The sequence below is a fragment of the Limulus polyphemus genome, unplaced genomic scaffold, assembly GCF_000517525.1.
Source record: "Limulus polyphemus unplaced genomic scaffold, Limulus_polyphemus-2.1.2 Scaffold157, whole genome shotgun sequence".
NCBI lineage: Eukaryota > Metazoa > Arthropoda > Merostomata > Xiphosura > Limulidae > Limulus > Limulus polyphemus.
The window spans coordinates 701,903-720,783 of NW_013665767.1; the positions used below are offsets into that span (position 1 = coordinate 701,903).

The 18,881-nt window shown below is 31.9% G+C and overlaps 1 protein-coding gene and 1 long non-coding RNA gene across 2 annotated transcripts in view; one reads left to right on the plus strand and one right to left on the minus strand.

The window, feature by feature from the left end:
* Window positions 1-10,763, minus strand: part of LOC106476510 (UBA-like domain-containing protein 1) — a 58,419-nt gene extending 47,656 nt beyond the window's left edge. The window contains exons 1-2 of the mRNA XM_013937169.2: window positions 10,583-10,763; window positions 6,548-6,619 (exon numbers count right to left, since the gene is read on the minus strand). Of these exons, the coding sequence (XP_013792623.1) occupies window positions 6,548-6,619; window positions 10,583-10,690 (180 nt within the window). The 5' untranslated portion in view covers window positions 10,691-10,763. The remainder of the gene's footprint in view (window positions 1-6,547; window positions 6,620-10,582) is intronic.
* Window positions 10,764-11,021: 258 nt separating this feature from the next.
* On the plus strand, window positions 11,022-15,521 carry LOC111084886. Its single transcript, XR_002609771.1, has 3 exons — window positions 11,022-11,245; window positions 12,068-12,157; window positions 14,885-15,521. It is a non-coding gene; the product is annotated as an uncharacterized LOC111084886 (long non-coding RNA).
* Window positions 15,522-18,881: the final 3,360 nt, after the last annotated feature.

Genomic DNA, 18,881 nt, shown 5'->3' on the forward strand with positions numbered 1-18,881 from the left:
CAACGATAACCCAATCTGTGGAGAATCCGTTGAACAGATTTTGGGCTCATCCCACCAATTTTGGCCACTTCTGCAGTCGTTAATCTGGGATCCATTTCGATGCTCATCTTGACAGCCCTTTTTGTCCTCTCTGATGGACCATTTGAAATTAAATTTACTGGTAAAAATGTAAATTTCAAATACACACGTGTTAATTTACATATTTATATAAAAAGGTTTAGAACATTTGAATTAAAAAAATGAGATGGGTTCCAAAATGAAAAGGAGGAGTGAACAACTGGCACTTCAAAACCCAGTATATTCAAAGCACTTAAGACACATGGAAAATTTAGATTAGAAGATTTATGACCCATAATGAAATGTTGTTGAAGCAAAATTAATATCCCCATCAAGACATCAACCACCCACAAGGTTGGTAAGCAAGAAAATTAGGTAAAATTCTAGATGAAATTGGTCCAACTTCTGAAATAAGCAAAAGAGAATCTATCGCAAGAAATATACTCTACACCTATATGCAGTCAACAAGAAATAGAATTTAAACCATTGATCAAATACCTGACTGCAGAATCTCCACCCAAATTATCCGGGTAAAAGTGCACAAGAAAACAAATTTTGAGGGAAAACAACATATAAAGACCAGAATGTCACCTGATTCCAACAACAGAGCTCACATTAAAAAAAAAAAAAACTCAAATAAAAAAAGGCTTAAGGAGAAGGATGTATAAAATGGTGATGTAAAAGTCATTCAACTCCATAAAATTTAAAAGAAGAAATTATTATTGCAGGTTATCAAGGGGAAATGTGTGGTTATTAGTAAAATTGAAGAAACACTTTGTTGGCTTAATTTTGAGATCATAAAGTTTCGAATACCCCTGGACAGGGATCTTGTAGATAAGGTGTAGCAATAAACCTAAATGATGAGTGAATTGAAAAGGATCAAGTTAACCAAAAAAGTTAATAACTTGGAGGACAAAAATAATGAAATTAGGGATTTAGACATTTAACAAAAATCAATGATTATGAGGACTTAAGTGTGCCAGTAGAAAATAAATCTAAATATACTTTATCAGATAATGAAATAGGTGTTCTTTCATTCAGATTACATTTTGCTAAAAAAAACAAACAAGGCATTCCACCTTACAAAAACCTTGTATTTGAGATTTGAACAATTACATCTAATTACCTTGTGCAGAACAGGAAATTGCTAGTGGGAAATTGTTCAGTATTTTTAAGAAGTTTACAGTCACTAGTTCTAATTCATAGACTTAAGCATAAGGCTGAGAAAAATATTATTCATTTGAGATATTATGGAATACATTTTGAAATGATTCCCTTCAGTTTTAAGCATTTTGGGTGAGTTAGTGTTCGTTACATATGTAAGCATCAAGTATTCAAGAATGTGGGTCACTGAATGTGTTTTTAATTGTGGGTCATTGAATATGTTCTTAATTGTGGGTCACTGAATATGGTTTTAATTGTTTAATTACTAAAGTAGGATTATGCCTGTGACTTTTAAGTTTTAATTGTCTGCTCTTTATAATTTAAGGGCTAATAAAGATTTATTGAGAAAAATACAACAATTGGGTAATGAAGTTACTGAATGATAAAGGATTCAACTTCTGTTATATTAATAAAACTAAAAATTCTTCCTAAGGATATGTCTTGTATTGATAGTAAAACCAAAGAGTCTAGTAACATTTAATGTAAATGCATCAAAATTTTATGCTCTAGCAAGAATCTGTAAAGAGGGAATGCCTTTTCACCTTATTAGACCTAATACTGGAGGTCCTACTTATAACTTAACCAAATATTTGGAGTTAGGTTAGCATTTCTCATTAAATTAAGTACATTTGCATGTAAAATTTCAAATTAATTTGTTTCAAAAGTGAGAAAACACAGCTTGAAAAAGTTAATAATGATTTTTTGATATAAAAAATTCCTATTTAATAACACTTAATATTAGTGTTCAAACTGGCAGATGATTTTCACATTATATTGTCCCACCTTGGGTCCATTCTGCTTAGAACTAACTTTTTGCATCAATGTCATGGTTATAATGTACTAATGTATTACTGAATGCTCCCACTGGTTTTTCACATCAGTGATTAAAATGTTCATGTGTTAATTGAAGAAAATGGTAACCATTTATGTATTAATCATACCCCAATAGGCCAAAAAAGACCCCCTCCCATTTTTTGACCACTAGATATACGTGTGGTTTATTTTTAGGAAGATATTATATCCAGCACTATCATAAAACCAGTTGTTTTTATGTACATTACTTAAACAGTAAGTTTACATACATATCCAAAAGGTATAGTATATATTTTTTAGAATAACAATGTTCGGATTCAGTTCGTATATTAAGTTGAAAAAGAAAACTGTTTGCCCTTTTTAAATATAAAAGTAATTCACAGTGAAGATAAAATCAGAAAAAAACATGTATAGAGAAAAGAGTGAGTTTTGTTTTCTCATTCACAATTGAGTCACCATTTCTCACAAAAAAGTAGATGTATATAAAACTATGATTTATAGAATGCTTAGACTCCCCTCAGATAAAGAGAGAATTCAAAAGGATACATAATATCTAAAATCATTCATTGTTAACATAATTTTTATATCATAGGGATAGAAATAATAAAATAAAATTACATTCACTCGAGGGAAAGCTATCATGAAGCTTACATTCCCTCATGTTAAGTTGCATTTCCTCATGAATTGTTTTTTTATTTAATCCGTGCAATATGCTTTCTTTTATTGGTCATAACAAAAGGAATACAGATAGGCCATGCATTCCCAATTGGGAAAGTCAACTAAAAAGAGGAAATTCCTCAAGCAAAGTTAAATTTCTCGGGAATGTAATATTTCAATCCCTGTATCATTTATAATAGATAAAACATTTTTGAAATTAAGTAAACCTAATTATAAACTAAACTGATTGACTCTAATGATAAACATTTCACTAGTATTACTTATTATTCTAGTCTTTCTGAAAAAGTAGCAAATGTTTTGATTAATAAAAAAATAATTTTCAAGTGGCTTTTAAATATTTAATGAAATGAAGTACCCCTTTTTTTAGAGAATAAGACTAGCCTGAATTAAATAAATGACAGAGTAATTATGAAATAACTGTGTTTGTATAAAAAATCATACACTGGACAAACTAAACATTCTTTAACTGTAAGAAAAATGGAATAATGGAAATTACCAATTACAAGGGAAGATACCATGTCAGCTGTGGCTCAAAATAGTACTGAAACTGATCATTCTATTCTATGGGATAATGTAAAAATAACAGCAGAGTCAGTGTTTCATCATCAAAGAAATATTAGAGATAGTATTGAGATAGTTAGTAGAAAGGTAATTTATTAAATAATAACAAAGGACCTGAGCTACATTCAATATGAAATAATTTTTTTCTCCCTATAAAAAAGATGGCATGTTTGGTCAAGTTAATGATGACATAGGTTACATGAACTAATAGATAAAATACTTTGAGTTAAAATAAATATTCTAATGAGGACAACTGACTCAAGAGGTTGATTTGTTTTAGTTTGATTTTAAATAAACTTATTCATGTTTAGTAATTTTTGATTTGTTGTTGCTGTTGTTTTCTCTCATTGATGCTGTAGTTGTTTGACACGTTACTGGAACATAAAGACGATATAGCTTGTTTGATAATTTTTCTTAATGATGGGTAAAGTTAATTCTAGTAGAATACATATTAATAAGTAAATAAATAATTGGTGTTAGAATAAATAAATGAATAATGTATTAGTAATCCTTTCCTTAATTCTGATTTATAAATGACTGAAGTAAAATTTATACAAATTACACTTCATCAACCAAATCTAATTCACACTACAACAGACGTTGTTCATGAAGTTTCATAAGATAAATAGCATCTCAACCACTACTGTCTGTTGTATCCAAGCTAGTTTGAAGAGTCCTGTTATTGGGTGAAAGGCCTCACTGGCACTGGATATACTAGATACAGTGTGGTTGATATATTGTTATACATTCTTCTTTACTTTCACTCATAAGTTTTTAAAATATGTATAGATTCACATGTATTTTATATTCAGAAAAAAAAAGTTTTATAAGAAATTTTTCAGTTAATTTGTATCACTTAAAATCCCAAGTTGTGCTACCCAATCATCTGACATACTAATGTACTTCAAACACCTATGAAAGTCATCTACCATAAGAAACCTACATCTTTTCCACTCCGATAATTCAGAGACACAGAAATGTTACAAATGTTTTTAGCTTGTGAAGATCTGGTTTGGTAACAGCAACATGGCAATTACACTGTCTACAATAGCATCAACTAGTTCATTAAAGAAACTGTTTGTTAACACGTAGAGCTAAGTTACACAAAACTATTCATAAAGAATAGACAGGCTGAGTGGCAAATCCAGTCAGGCACTGTAGCATGTTACTTAGATGGTACTGCCTGAATAAACTGTACTAATAAAAAACTACTAGTGAAAAACTCATTATTACCTAACTCTCAGCAGTTGAGTATTTATATACCACAGCTCAGAATACATTAGTATCAGATGTTTACAAATAATTAACACAATTGCATCACAAACCAATCAACAATAAGCACTTTGTACAACCAATATAATGTGACTATTTAGTTACACATCATACACTGTGGTTTAAGCTCAGCCAAGATGATTACATAATAGGTTATAGTTTACAGTGTGTAATATGACAATATATGGTTTTGTAATGATTTTGTACCAAAGATGCCTGCATCAGAAGGAAGAAATAATGCTCACTTGATTCTTCAGAAGTGTTGTAATTTTTTTTGGCCATCTCATGTTAGAATAATTGATTAGTTGAATGTAACTGAATAATGAGCTTGATCTTTTATTAGCAAATTTCATTAATCATCCATCTCTGTTCATATTTAATATACACTGTAAGCTGAACAATTATATAACAACTGGCAACAGCATAGCTACACAAAAACATGAACTCATAGATACACATAAAACTAATACTAAATATACAGAGAATAAATGGGTGACAATTTTATTCAATGTTATTATATATAAAAATCTCCAGAAGAATTTTCTCCAAAATATAAAACAATTAACCTTTATAAAAGCATTCACTGTTCACACTGTCTTTAGATTTTGAAACTAATGGTCTAAATGTTTAAGAGCTTTACAGCCTCATCCCCTTTTTTCATATACAGATACATGCAACAGCTACTGAAAAATACTATCAAAGCATTAATATTATAAATTATACATGAAGATGTGAAAACAATAAGAAAAAGCTAGAATGAGATGTAGCAACAAAACTACAATGATGAAAACAGCAAGTATATCCTGCAATAAAATACTGTTATACAATATAAACTACAAATAAACAATTAAAATATATGCTGGAAATGATATTTTTGAGAAACCTTAGACTGCTTCCTCAATAACAATGAATTTGGCCTAGAGAACAATAATTACAACAAGTATATGCCTGCAATAAAAGACTGTTATGCTATATAAACACACTGTTACATATATAAACCACAAACAAACAATTACAATATATGCTGCAAATGAGATTTTTGAGAAACCCTAGACTGCTTCCTCAATAACAATAAATTTGGTCTATTGATTTATATGTATAAAAAGTATCAAAAAGCACAGGTGTGATATACTGTTCACACATTTATTTACATGCATATATATATATATATAAACATGAGCATCAATAAATCAACTTCACATTTTGATACCAGGTAACTGTGTGAAAGATCTTTTTACTTCAGTTAGTCATTCACTCTAAAAATCTGTATTGATTACATTTCATGTCATCTGTGATAAATGTTTAAAGCTATTTCAGAGCTATAATTCTCACAGAAAAATCATCTTATTTCTGCTATTTTAGATATGCCCATTTTTAGATTTAATTCATAAATATAAAACATTTAAAAATTGTTTTGTCAAATTTCATTCTTTGTTTTTTTACACTGGTGAAGAGATTGTAAAATAGATTCAAAACTGGCCTTTACTTGTTTTTGACAGAGATTACATCATTGAAGATGAAATCATCTAACAATTTACAATTAGGTGAAAATAGTTTGTAGGAAAATTTGTTGGGTTCAATCATTTTACCTTATATGATTTCATTTGACAAAACTTTACTAAAATCCAGAAAAAGTTTAGGTTTCTTGAGAGTTTAAATCTATTTGACACATACATATATCAATGGTACTGAACCTTTTTTCTTAATGTATAAAAGCAGCACTGACACATATATATATATATATATATATATAAGTATGGAAGATAATAAAATTTTAAAATAAAACATTAATTTGATTCAATCATACACAAAATAATTTCTCTCTTTTTTTATTTCCTTCTTTAAACTACAATATTGAAACAAGACCACTATCATTGTGGTTCTCCATTAGAATGCTCGTGGACCTCTAAGGGTCTGAGGACCACAGGTTGAGAACCATAGTGATACATTTTACTCAAATGTAATGTCAAACTACATAGACATACGAGTTGAAAACACTTACTGCATTAAAATGGCCATTTTGATGAGAATAGCTTGGTACCGTAGCTTCTTGGAAAAATATACTCAATGCAGTCTGAAAGATATGTCAAAACAAAAAGATAACTTCAAAACATTATTGTGCAAAGAAAGCAATTAAATGTTAAAATTAAGGTTAGACACTTTATAAAAATCATCTGTATGTGCTAGCACAGTGGCATGTCACTGCAAATCAGTGTGGTAGCACCACAAACAACATTTTTAGCACAGTAAATTCATGAAGATTTATGGGTGCAAAGATATGTCACAATTCTCTCAAAACATGATATTCATAGAGCAAGATTAAATGATGTGGAGCTAAAAAGATTGCATTTCAGAAGGGAACCTTCAAAGTTCTCTCTGCAAAAGGAGAAAAACTCAAAAGACAGTGTGTTTAAGACACCAACAGGTCTCTGGAACCATGTTCCACATATTTCCTAGTACCACCGGCAAGATACTAACCATGAATTTGAAGATTACAAAGGCTTACAAGCCAAAAGTTCACAAAATTCCATGAGGATGATAGCCACAAGACATGGAATTACTGTAACTATCATGTCCTCTAATGAACTTTTGCCTGTGGTTTGCTTAAGCATTATTGGAATTCTATGTCCATATGGAAAGTTTGCAAGATATGTGGCCCAAGATTCATAATGCTTACACAGAAGCTTATTAAAATGGAAATTCATGCATTGTGCAGTAATGCACAATCATGAAAATCAAAGAGAGTATGACATATAGAGGAGGAAATAATTCCAAGAGAAGCATAGGACTATGGAACATCATTCTTATTACAGGATGTAATTAATCCTCAGTATATAGTACATAAATACAAGAATTACCAAGTGAAAAGTCATTATGATAAATTTTATAAGAACTAATACAAATAACTTTTTTAAATAACAAAAAACTGAAATTAACAGAGTAAAAATGACTCCATAATAATTCATTATACATAAATGCAACATGAAATTTTAAAATTACATACTATTTTGCCTAGTGATTTCTTTTTTAAATCTGAAAATATTACTACTGTTTTTAAACAAAAATTGTTTCTAAATAAGCTTGTTTAAGTATTTGCATATACTTAAATTTAAAGCTTCTCTAATATCAGCCCGTAACTTTTCAGTTAATCAAATGATCCAAGTTTCTCAACTGAAAATATTATCTACATGTTAAAGAATGTATTGTGTGTTTTGGTACATCTCAAATAAATATGTTCTACTGTGACCTTGTCCAGACTGTCTAGTATGCACACAAGTCATCTGACAGAGTGAGCAAAATCTTACTACTACAAACCTGAATAAAGCAAAATAAGCTGACACTTATCTCAATATGTTTTGTTAGTTTCAACTTTCTTTCAAAATGTATACTTCTATAAAAAAAACACCTACTCACTACAAGCAAATATCACAGTTAGAGAATTACAGGTGAATGATGATTTGCTGAAACAACTGTAACTTCTCATGACATAACACATGAGCAATATACATAACTAAAGATATGTATACAGATTTTTGGAACTACATTCAGATGTAATTTTCCAAATACACTAAATGTTGCACTTTTTGTTTTGTGAAGTACATTTAAAAAAGTTAATATTAAATAAATTATATGCAGCATGACCTTGGAAAAAGGGATTTTGGTGACTAACCAATAAATAGTTAATTACTAAGATTTTTATGTAACTGGTAGAAAGCAGATATTTGTTAAATATATTAACATTTTTTAAATTAGGAGTACGTAACTAAAGATTTCTAAGGGATTTGTTTTGGTGTCTTTATATCTTATAAATTTATGTCAATAACTTGGAGATTTTTAGGATGGTAATATTTATAAATTTGCTGTTGATAATAAGATGCTAAAAAGATTTCTCTCAAGTACATTTTTATAGTTTAAAAAGGATCAGTATGATTTTAGTGATTGTGCCAGAATATTTACAATGAGCTGTTATGTTAGAAAATATAGTTGTGGACTTCAAGTAAGGAAATTTGTAAAGAGTTACTTGTTATGTTAAAATAAAATTGAATGTTGTGGGAACTTGGGAGTGGGGAAATTAGCAGTAATTGTTGATTAGAGTTGATCGAGGTCAAAGAGAAATAAGATAAATTGTGAAGCTTCCACGTATTTATAAAAATCTTTAGTTTATGAGTAAGGATGTTATTTTAACTGTTTAAAACTCTTGTGAGGCCTCATTTAGAATAAACTTTGCAGTTTGGTCTTTTTACTACAGAAAAAATCATCATACTAGAATGAGTAGAGAGATATAATATAATGAAAAGTGATTTAACACATTCGCTGCCACCAGTAGTATTAATAATTTCTACCCTAGTGTCAACAACACTTAACCCAGGTGTCTAATATTTATATGGGTAACTATGCTATGTATAATTAACTCACTAGAGCCACTTGTAATATGTGACCCCACTAGTGTGTCACGAGGTCCATAACTAAAAGTCGATTGTGACCCACTGGAAGGGCACATGGCAGTGAATGTGTTCAGAAATTTGTGTCCAGAACTGAGGCCCCAAGGTTTGGACTTGTTTTAGTTTTATATGAAACACAGATCTGAGAATTTGATCGAGCAGTTTAAAAATGATCATACTCATATAATCTCTTTATTAATGGTCACTTATGAAATGGAATGAAAAAAAAATTTAAAGGTAAACTTGAACATTAATAATAACACAATAAGTAGTGAGCATTAAAAACCAAGGTAGAGAATTATTCTTTGACAAAATTTTTCTATTAGGGTTACATGCTTATGGGATGGTTTGCCTGATAATGAAGTGTCAAACTAAAATGTTCTTATGTTTCTTAATTCTCAAATTATTGACTTGTTTTTATACCATTCACTAATAGTGATGTTCACAGATTTTATAATACTGGGTAATTTTATGTTTTTCCCTGTAATGACACCTAGTGTAAAGGGAAATGAACAAAAGCTTTCAAATTATTAATTTTTTATATAAAATATATAGAGGACTCCAGTAGTAATCTTAAGGATTAATTCTATTGTTGACAATACTGTTATTTATGTTTTTTTGTCTGATTCATGTTATTATATGTCATTAGGGATCTTGTAATCAACAAAGACATAGATCCACAAGCAATTTGATACATAAATAAGTTAGAAAAATATGTTCAAAAACTAGAGTTAATGAGAACCATAAATTAAGTTAAATCTGCAACACTTGTTGTATATGTATCTTTCATCATCATACCATTTATTCATAAATTATCTTAAAAGAGTCTGTTATCATCATTTGACTATTTATCACTTTCTACCATAAGATTTTTGCTAAACATGTCTAATTTAAAACAGTTAATTTGAAAGAACTTAAAAGAAATACATTAAAAAATAATAATGTGCAAGTTTTTGCATTTTCTAATCATTTATTATAAAACGTCTATGGTTTAGTTACAAAAAAAAGATAGTTCCCACATACTAAAACAAGTAGGCAATTAAGTTAACTAGCTAATCCTTAGTTAACAGCTTAAATTAGCAGAGAATACTTAAACTTAAAGAATTAGTTATAATATAGATACTTTTAGAAACAGCTTTTAAATTATATACACATGCATTATGAAATAATCCAGATGCATTTCTACCAGTGCTATAATTCTCTCTAACATTAATTTGTTAAACTGTGAAGTACAAGTATAATATGGAAATACAAGATAAATATTTCTTGTTAATCCTTTATTTGTTGGTAAAGTGATATAGTTGAACATAAATAATTTTATGAAACGTTAAGAACTTCAAATTAGGTTAATGATAGATTTGAAAGTAAAATAAACAGTCTAGTGTTGCATAGTTCCCCTACTTCTGTACATTTTATTTACTAATCACTTTCTAGCACTGCCACAGTAATAAATGTACATGAAAGTCGTGATTAACCTACAGACCGGTTATTTCAACACGCTGCCATGTTTGTTGGTCTTAGTTAAACATGAGTAGAAGAGGTCAATGAATGAGCCACTACTATCAGTAAGCTTTGATTTTTGGTAATAAACTTACCTCAAACTGCCAATGTGCTGCTTGTAATAACTGTTTGGCTTGGTCTCTTGCACATCCAGCAGCCAGAACAAACTGATTTATCATAACTTGTTCCCTTAAAGACTCCATAATAATAGAGATACTACAAAATACTACAAAACCTCACTCCGTCCGAAACCATTTAAAACAAACGTGGTGTGTACACTCTACATAACAGAACACCTCTTGCCTTGCTGGATGACGTTATGTCCTTGAATGCCATTGGTGGATTTGTGAAATCATATATGTTCACGAGCATGCTCTCTGTTGTTTACAAACAAAGTAAACACACTTCCTATCATAACACAGCAGAGTGGTACCATAATTACTTAGAAGTATTTATTGGTCGTATGTTAAAACTTTATTAGGTGAGATAAGGCTTACAAAGTATAAAAGTTATTTCAAATAATTAGGTTTTATTTTATGATTACACATTTTTTGTATCCGTTATAACATAAATGTTAAAACAATTAAGCGAAAGAGAATCAACTTGTTAAATTAAACTGAAGAAAATCGATAAATTACAAAAGAGCTATACATATTGGTAAATGGTTAGCCGGGCTTAGGCTAGTGATTGACATCCTGGGCTGCGGTTCGATGAAGCAAGATAATGCCGCTGAATACGCTCTGCACTTCCAGAAGTAGGTAAGTTATAAAAGTGACAGTTAGTTCCATTGGTCGGTCAACGACTCGAACAAAGCCTTTCAGCTGCGGGCTGCCTTCTCTCTAGTCAGGTGTCATTCAAGTTGAGAATTCTAATTTAGTAAATTATTATATAACGCTTCTGATATATTTCTCCTCATAAAAATAGAATAATATAAAAGCAATAGTTTGAACATAATAAAAAAATTCCCAAAGAGACTCAACTTAAAGGAAGATAATGTTGCGTCAGCGAAGTCACATGACTAGTGTCACGCCACGTTTCTAGAACTATCCTGTACCTTGGTGAGTGCTCTAGCATTTACTAGATATAGGGTAGCCTGGTATATAAAAGAGGGTGACAACGTGACGGGACAATAGTGTGTGTGTAGACAGTGAGTAATTGATCTGCAGTCAGAGAGTATTATTGAGCACGTTCGTTGTTATAGCGTTTGTTTTAGCGCGATTGTTGAAATTAAGTGTATCGTAAAGTTATATTCAGAAAGAATAAACCAGTTTTATTAAGTAAGGACTTGGGTCGCTAAAGTTTCGTCGGAACAAAGTTACGGAAAGTTAATTAACAAACGGAGACGTAACAATAATTTAGAACAGATCAGCGTAATCTAGAGAAAATGAAGTGTTAGCTCATATGTATTGAGTGTTTCTTAAATATACGATATCAGTTTTAATTATTTTTTGTCAGAATGCAATATCTTTAAAAGATGTGAGTTACATTTTTGTGTGTAAAGAAAGTATGGCCAATGTGTTGTTTTGAACTGACGAATCTGTATAAATATGTGTATGTATCTGTTCCTCATACGTTTCCAGATTTCTTGATCAATCAGCGCAACTTGACACAATGATGCAGGATGACATGAGGAAAGTTATGAGAAGTTCTTGATAGAACTCTTAGAAACGGTATGTCTTTCTTTTCAGTATTGGTAGTTTTATGTATTTTTATTGCACTTTTAAGGTTTATTATATTAAGAAAAAATATAGAAGCGCAATTTCGTATCCTTTGTAACAAACGAGCTTTTATTTCACCCGTCCAGCCCTCCAGTGGCATAGCGGCATGTCTGCGGACTTACAAAGCTAGAAACCGGGTTTTGATACCCGTGGTGGGAAAGGCACAGACAGCCCATTGTAAAGCTATGTGCTTAAATACAAACAAACAAAACCGCCCAAAGGACGGGCACCCCAGCTAGTAATATATAATGGTCTTAAAGTTGACTGGAGAGCTTAACGAAAGGCCTGGTGATTAAGGTACTCAACCTGCAATCTGCGAGTCGCGGATTCAAGTTCTAATACTGAACATGCTTTCTCAGCCGTGGGGGTGTTATAATGTGACGGTCAATCCATTATACGTTAGTAAAGAGTAACCCAATAGTTGGCTATTAATTCAAACTCACGGATAGATAGTACGCGAGTACCTTTGCGCGAAATTCAACAGGCAAACAGTTTGAAGAAATAATACAGAAAAATAAGTAATAAAAACATATTGTTAAACATTTAAGTGAAAGCGACGAACTGAAAATAACTGTATACAGTATAATCTCTAACGACTAGGCTTGACGTAAATCAGTTAATTTGTTTGTTATGAATTTCGCGCAAAGCTACACGAGGGCTATCTGCGCTAGCCGTCCCTAATTTAGCAGTGTAAGACTAGAGGGAAGGCAGCTAGTCATCACCACCCACCACCAACTCTTGGGCTACTCTTTTATCAATGAATGGTGGGATTGACCGTCACATTATAACGTCCCCACGACTGAAAGGGCGAGCATGTTTGGTGTGAAGGGGATTCGAACCCGCGACCCTCAGATTGCGAGTCGAGCGCCCTAACCACCTGGCCATGCCGAGCCAAATCAATTAGTACGATCCGCGTTGAATGAGGGTTCCAATCCTAATAGATAATGATGATGACATCTATTGTGCTAACGCTTATATTGATGTCCAACTGATATTGTCAAGTGCGAGGATTAGTCTTGTTTATGAAAAAGCAATGTAACCGTGAGGCTGTTTTAGTAACTAAAAACTATACTAGCTATAACTATAATAGCTAAGGACTTAACACTTTACACTTGTTGTAATGAACACATTATAATAAAGGGACAAAATGTATTTCTTCAAAATTAGGAACAGTATTATAATGTGAAGGAGTTAAGTTTAAAAAAATTATATTGAGAGACTTCAGCAACTTACCTTAATATCACACAATTTTGAGATTCATCTTGATCTGTTATGAACCTTATATACGGAAAAAGATACACAAATAACCGAATAATTGATAACGATTGAATTATAAAAAGATTAGTTTCATTTAGAATAAAGTTATAACCTGTACGTAGCAAAACGTGCACTTTGATGTTATTGCACATTTTTAAAATTTTGCCTAGTAAGGAACATTTGGGATAATCTCCTTCTAATGACACTGATGTAAAATCGAACATTATTAATCACTCTCAATTGCTCGTTTTACTAATTAGGAAGATTGACAAAATTATAGGACATTCCGGATAAAGGCATCAAATGTGATTTGACTTATTGGTAGGATCCATCAAATCAAAGGTCTTTTAACTGTCATATGTCCAGTCGTGGTATTTTTCCCCATATTTATCTCATAATGTGACGGAGATGTTTTCGCTTTTTGAGTACAACATAAAATCTGTGGATTTAAAAATAAAAGCGATACCATAATTTATTGTTTAGCTCTTAAAATGCTTTAATTTAGAGTGTAATACATTTCTTAGCTCTTTAACAGCGGTTTAACATGTCCAATATTTGTACATCATAACTCCATGTGGTTAGAGATATAGTTCCAGAAGACATATGTTATGAATGTAGTTTATGTCATTAAAAGAATGTGAAACTGAACTTAAAATTATTATTTCTATTCATTGTAAGTGCAATATTACACGTTACATACATGAGTTTAGTTCATTGATGAAAATCGAGACCTTTCCTATGCGTTACTTTTCATAGTTACAGTTGCAAAGTTTGTATGTTTCCAATGGGATTTTTTTAAACACACCTGGCACCATAGTCATTCTTGATTTGGCATACACACTTCACCAGTTCATTGTAGGTTTGGAGGCCATGGGTAGGGTAATTTAGACGGGAAGCCGAAAATGATTGACCTTATACCAAATCTAACATTAGTCCTCAGGAATAGGTGGGTGTTTTTTGAATTAATATGCTGTTTATTTAGATTCCAGCCTTGTAAGCAATACGCTTTGAGTGCTGAAACAGAAAATATTGGATAGAAAAGTTATTTTCCGTGGTATTATTCCATTGGCAGAATAATTCCTTCCTTGCCTCATTAACGTGTTTCAGGTTGGTGGTATTGTCATACAGGGCGACTGTGAAACATTCCAGAAACTGGAAGCAGGATATTTCCTAAGATTTTTTTCAACTGCACAATTATATTTTAACTTCATCATTTTTTAATACATGACGCCTTATTGCACATCATATACAATGTATATAGGCCTTGTAACAAATGATCCAAAAAATGAAGAATACTCTAGTAAATACATTAATTTATCAACTCTGGAATAGAATTTTATAATCTTAAATATGTTTTTAATATTTATCCACTTGAACTTACTTATATAGGTGAATTTTCAAGTGCACAAACATTTTTTACAGGTGCACAATTTGTGATCAACTGCACACTAGGAAAAACCTTAGTTGGAAGTGTTGAGATTTCATGCATGGTTGGATGTAAAAATTAATGTCATGTATGTGAAGGCCAGAGTCACCTCAGGAAACGAATTCCACGCCTTCCGTGTCGACTTCTTTCTAAAAGATAACTAACGTGGTATCACAGCCTGTGAGACTACAGAAGAAGGGTAGGGCCAGGGGTTATATTCTCAGGGCATGGAAGACGGCATTGACGTGAAAATAAGGTAAAGTTCTTGCTTGTACCAAAGATCATTCAAATGTCTGTAACTTGTCGTAGAACTTGTCAATAAGGATCACAGTTAAGTCTGTTTTGAATAACTTGTATAATAGTGTTACAATTGTTGCACTATGCTGTTCGTTTTTACTTTTATTTCTTTAAGTTTACTGACTTCATTCCTTTAACCTGGACGTCAGTATCCACAATGCATACCAAGCAGATCCTAGATCCCTTGTTCAAGATATTCTTCAGGATAATCAGTAGTTTTGTGTCTGCCTATATTCAGTTAACCGATTCCCTATGCAGTTTTTTCTCAGTTCTTATTACTAGTAATGGCTAAAATACTGTTAAGACAGCGGGGTCACGTGACGCTAGTAACACGTCATATTCTCGAAGGTTCGTGAAGGCTCGTGTGTTTACTAGATATGCGTATTCATGTATATAAGACCGCCAAGAAGTGACGGCAACGATGTAATGTAATTGAACTGCAGACAGAGATAGAGACTGACAAATGAGTCAAGCATGTGAGTCGTTCGTTGTGAATTATAGCGTGACTGTGAAAATTAAGTGTATTGCAATGTTGTATTCAGAAAGAATAAACCAGTTTTATTTAAGAAAGGACTTGTATCGCTAAAGTTTCTTCGGAAAGAATTTTTACGGAAAATTAACAAACGACCAGAGACGTAACAATATGATAAAGTACAGAGCTTAGTTATGTCTATATTCTCTCAGTGGATCAAAGTCGTAATGAAAGAGGAAGGTAGTGAGAAAGAGGAAGTGGAAATGACAGAAGAGGAAATATAGATGATGGAACCCTGGTGAATATTTACCTCTTGCACCCTGTGTTACATATTTTTGAGCATAATAAACGTCACGAACATTATCATATTGAGATAAATATCTGTCACTTGAAATACGTTATTTTCTGGGTAATGTTTGTAATGTTAAATACTTTAAGTTCAAGAATGGAATAAATAACAAATTAAAATATTTTTGGTGCTATACAAAAAGATGAAATCTTTTTTTAAAATCATTATATTCATGTTAGTAAAAAAAAATGATTTTCCAAATTGAAGAAAATATACGATCCCGCAAAACAGCTAATAAAAACCTTAACATGCACTGATTGTTTGGATCCTAACGAAAAAGTAATAGCTAAGAGCCTAAGGAAGAATAAAAATAAACATTGGTGCTTTTATCATAGGCTTTGTTGTGCTTATCGCAGTTTCTTGTGTTCATATAGGCTAGTACTTGTTGGGATACGAAATACACCAAATGATAAATGTATGCTTGAAAAAAACTCAATATAGGAAATTCAAAAATCTGGGTTTCTCTGTAGCCCCATTTCCGATAAAAAGAAAAAAAAAAGACTTGTTAAAACTTATGTCGTGTACGTAAAAGGCGAATACAATTGTTGTAAACGTGTTCATTATTTAAAAAAGGAAATTACTAGTTTATGTAACGTGTAGTGATTCAAAAAACTAAAAAGATAATGTATCTCAGTTAATGTTAATGCTTTCTTGTCCTATAATGAGCCTCCCTAATCAGCTTTAATTCTTCGCTGATTTTCGGTTCATGTCAAAATATATGTTCAAGTTGGTAGTTATTGTTATTTAGTTGCTATAAAACTGGATGTTGATCAGGATTGTTATTATAAGTATAGGATATGTTTTCAGAACGTACAAAGATCAGATGCGATTTTGCAGGAACTAGGAAGCCACTAGGTGTTCTATATGGGTTAGTTTTGGCAGTGTATTCATCTAGAAGTAGTTCTTTTAATGGAATTCTCCTGCTCATAGTTTTATTTATTCTTGAAATAACGTTTAGGGTTCTATGACGAACCTTTTTCAGGTTTATCAGTGGCAGGGTAACTGTATTATTTTTACAAATGGTCCGTGGGTAAAGCTCTAAGTTTGCTTCAACCTGATTAATGTGTGAAACAGACTTCAGAGAGGATTCTTGACGATTCCGATTCGCTGATGTGGGTTGTGAATTAATCCTGTGTTGTTTAGATTTCAGAATGCGGTTTTAGATTTTGTTTGTTTCTGCTCCTTGATTTCAGTTTACGCTTCATTTTCTTTTTTATTCCAAGAGCCTCTTTTATTTTCTCAGGTTTTCTATTTTACTCATTGTTTAGGATTTCACACTTCTGCCACTAGATATTGTATCTTGTATGTAAAAGAATGCATTTAAAATTTGTATTTCTGGCAAAGCTACCAAGGCTATCTCCTGCCGTCCCTAATTTTGAGCTATTGACCGGATGAAAAGCAGTCAGTAAGAAACACCCTTCAACCCACTCTAAGGGATTTACTGCAAATGTTATAACGCACTCACAACTTAAAGTGCGGAATCTATTTTATTATAACGCACGGTTTCGAACCCAGCTCAGAAATCCAAAATTATATTACAAGGCCAATCCACGTCCTTGAGGGATTTTGTTTGTTTGTTAGTTTGTTGAATTTCGCGCAGAGTTACACAAGGGCTATATGCGCTAGCTGTCTCTAATTGAAAAGTGATAGACTAGAAGGAAAGCAGCTGGTAAACACCACCAATTGTGAACTCTTGGGTTATTCTTTTACGAACAAAAAGTGAGATTAACCGCAAATTATAAGACCCCTCAAGATTTAAAAGGCGAGCATATTCGGTCATGGGATTCGAGCGTGGCCCAAATATTGCGATTAGAGCACCACCAGACCATGCCAGGCCGACTCGTAATGGAATTTGCAACTATTGAGAAATGTTTAGAATTAAATGATTTTGCTGCGTAAGCTTTTTCGTTGAACCTTCGTTTCGTTTTTCTTCTGGTCTCTCCGAAGTGGGGCTCGGCATGGCCAGGTGGTTACGGCACTCGATTCGCAATCTGAGGGTCGCGGGTTCGAATCCCCATCACACCAAACATGCTCGGACTTTCAGCCGTGGGGGCGTTATAATGTGACAGTCAATCCCACTATTTGTTGGTAAAAGAGTAGCCCAAGAGTTGGCGGTGGGTGGTGATGACTAGCTGCCTTCCCTCTAGTCTTACACTGCTAAATTAGGGGTAATATGGGAAGCAGATTAGAAGTTAAAATGTTTACATACTTCAATTTTTAAGCTAAAGTTTTACCTAAAAATAGATTTTCGCTTTATTTATTCAGCAGATTTGACGTTTCACATTTTTATTACGTCGTGCACTGTGATTAGTTTCCATATTTTGAGTAAATACTGGAATAAAGACAAGGTATTATTGTTTTTCTAGAACTAGATTTGGTCATGTGGAGGGAATCATAGGCTTTGCTATCGTTCTGTCCAAATACAAGTAGTTATTTCTTTGTTTGTTTTGAATTTCGCGCAAAGCTACGCGAGGGCTATCTTCGCTAGCCGTTGAATTCATAAGACATTTAGTTTAATATATGAAGCAGATTAGAAGTTATGAATTCATAAGACATTTAGTGTAATATGGGAAGCAGATTAGAAGTTATGAATTCATAAGACCTTTAGTTTAATATATGAAGCAGATTAGAAGTAATGAATTCATGACATTTAGTTTAATATATGAAGCAGATTAGAAGTTATGAATTCATAAGACATTTAGTTTAATATATGAAGCAGATTATAAGTTATGAATTCATAAGACATTTAGTTTTACTTCTAATCTGCTTCATATATTACACTAAATGTCTTATGAATTCATAACTTCTAATCTGCTTCCCATATTACACTAAATGTCTTATGAATTCATAACTTCTAATCTGCTTCATATATTAA